At 30.5% G+C, this 2127-nt stretch overlaps 1 protein-coding gene across 1 annotated transcript; it reads right to left on the reverse strand.

The window, feature by feature from the left end:
• Positions 1–618: 618 nt before the first annotated feature.
• Positions 619–1415, reverse strand: LOC119675070 (protein ALP1-like). The gene is made up of 3 exons (XM_038086257.1): positions 1343–1415; positions 1028–1243; positions 619–974 (listed from the first exon to the last, which is right to left on the reverse strand). The coding sequence occupies exons 1-3, from the start codon at positions 1413–1415 to the stop codon at positions 619–621; spliced, it is 645 nt and encodes a 214-aa protein (XP_037942185.1).
• Positions 1416–2127: the final 712 nt, after the last annotated feature.

Here is a 2127-nt window from a genome sequence, read left to right on the forward strand (position 1 = left end):
GTTATGAAATCGAATATAGCCTGAGTTTCACAAAACCACACTTTTTTGCGTGAAAAACTGTATTCGGTTAGTAAGTGTGGAAAGTGTAATGCTTGAACCATAAAGCGGTGATAAATAATAGGTCTGTTCCACGAGCTACACATAGTAAACCATGAGTAAAACAGAAGTAAAGCACAAACTGAGAGCGTAACACAAATAAAGTGCCAGATTACGCTCTTTACACAAATTTTCATGGAACAGCTTTGTGTAAAGTCTGGTGAAAACGGCTGTTTTTTGAAAAACAAAACAGTAGAAATAGAAATTGAAAAATAACAGACAAACACATTAATAATAAAATAATTAATATATTATATTTATTTATTTTTAAACTTATTTTAATATATTACATATTATTATTATTAGGACACATTATGTTAAAAACATATTTACTTTTAATATTATAGTCTTTATGTTTAGTTAGAATTAAAAATTTATTTAAATAATGTAATTTTAAAGCTAAGATAGAATTAAGTATATATTTATAAAATGTGATGTTAATATATTAATTAGAATTAAGTTCTTTATTGCAATATTAATAAAATTAATTAATGAAAAATAAGCAATATACAAATAAACACTTTAATCCAAGTTATTTTGTGTTTGTAATTCATTACAAATTGAATCTCTAACGATACTTGATCTAAAAGGGATCTGGTTGTTGACATCATTATCTTCCTCAGATTGTTCTGAAAATGTGAATTCTAAGTCGTTTCCATTTGCAAGATAGTGCAAAACACAACATACTCTTATAAAGTGACACAGTAGCTGTCTAAAACGTTGTTTTAAAATACCAAATGCATTTTCTATTAGTATTCGACCTGACCCCAATTTTCTATTGAAATTATTTTGTGCACGAGTAAGACGCCCGTTGTCTTTATATGGCGTAATGATGTGTTGTGTACAGGGGTATGCGGAATCAGCCAGTAGATAGTATTCTGTAAACGTAAGAGGTTTTAATAAATCTCATTTCTTTTTCCAAAGAACTTACCTCCACACTTCGATGGTAGTCGCATATAAATAGGAGAGTTTTGTAAGACCCAACTGTCATGACAGGAGCCTGGATGTCCGACAAATATGCTAATAAATTTTCTGTTTTCATCACAGATGGCTTGCAAGCATAATGAAATATTTCCTTTTCTGTCAATGTAGTCGTCCTTACGATCTCCAGTAGGATCAATAGTTATACGAGTGCCATCTAGGCAACCTGCAAAGTAACATGTATTAATATATATGCAGCGTTAATATGCACATAAATCCTTACCTATAACTTATGGAAAATTGCATAAGCTTCGGAAAAATGTACTTGCTTCTTCCTTTTTTGATGTGCTAGGCCATGCAATTATATCCGGACATATGTTGCTAAAGAAAGTTCTCATCCTTCTTATAACTCGGTTTGCTGACGATAAAGAAAGATTAAAGCGATCTGATAAATCTCTAAAACAATATGCTTCGTGACCAGCAAACCATAAAAAACAGCAACGTGAGCTTCTGAAGAAATGTTCAGCTCACTTACTCGCAGTGCAATAAAGTCGGTACTATTTTGAAATTTTATAGCCAAAGAATTAAAAAGGATCCACGAAATGCGGAAATGAGTTTTGAATTCCTTGTCGTCATATTTGTAAACAACATCTTGTATATAATTTTTTATACACACACGTTTTCTTTTTTTTTATGTAATATCGAATACACCAATTCTACATCATCGTCAGAGTCACTATCTCGAAGTGTATTAACTACGTTATATTCTGGTTGTGTTGTGTTACTTAAATCACTTAATAAAATATTTATTATGGTTTTATCCATTTCAATATTTATTTATTACAATTGTTACAATTAAAAATGCAGAATTTTTTTATATTCACAAATGCCGCGCAAACAAACAATACAAAAATTTGAATTCAAACCATAACAGCTGATTTACACATAAACACAAATTTTACTTCATATAAAATGCATGAGTAAAGTCTGCGTAACATTTTCAAATTTCGACAGGGATGTTACGCTCTCTCAGATGCTCTCATTTACTCACAAATTTGTTCGTGAAACGCACTTGTGTATACACAGTGTTACTCAAAGTTACTATGTGTA

This window comes from Teleopsis dalmanni, chromosome 2 (genome assembly GCF_002237135.1).
Source record: "Teleopsis dalmanni isolate 2A chromosome 2, ASM223713v2, whole genome shotgun sequence".
Classification (NCBI taxonomy): Eukaryota; Metazoa; Arthropoda; class Insecta; order Diptera; family Diopsidae; genus Teleopsis; species Teleopsis dalmanni.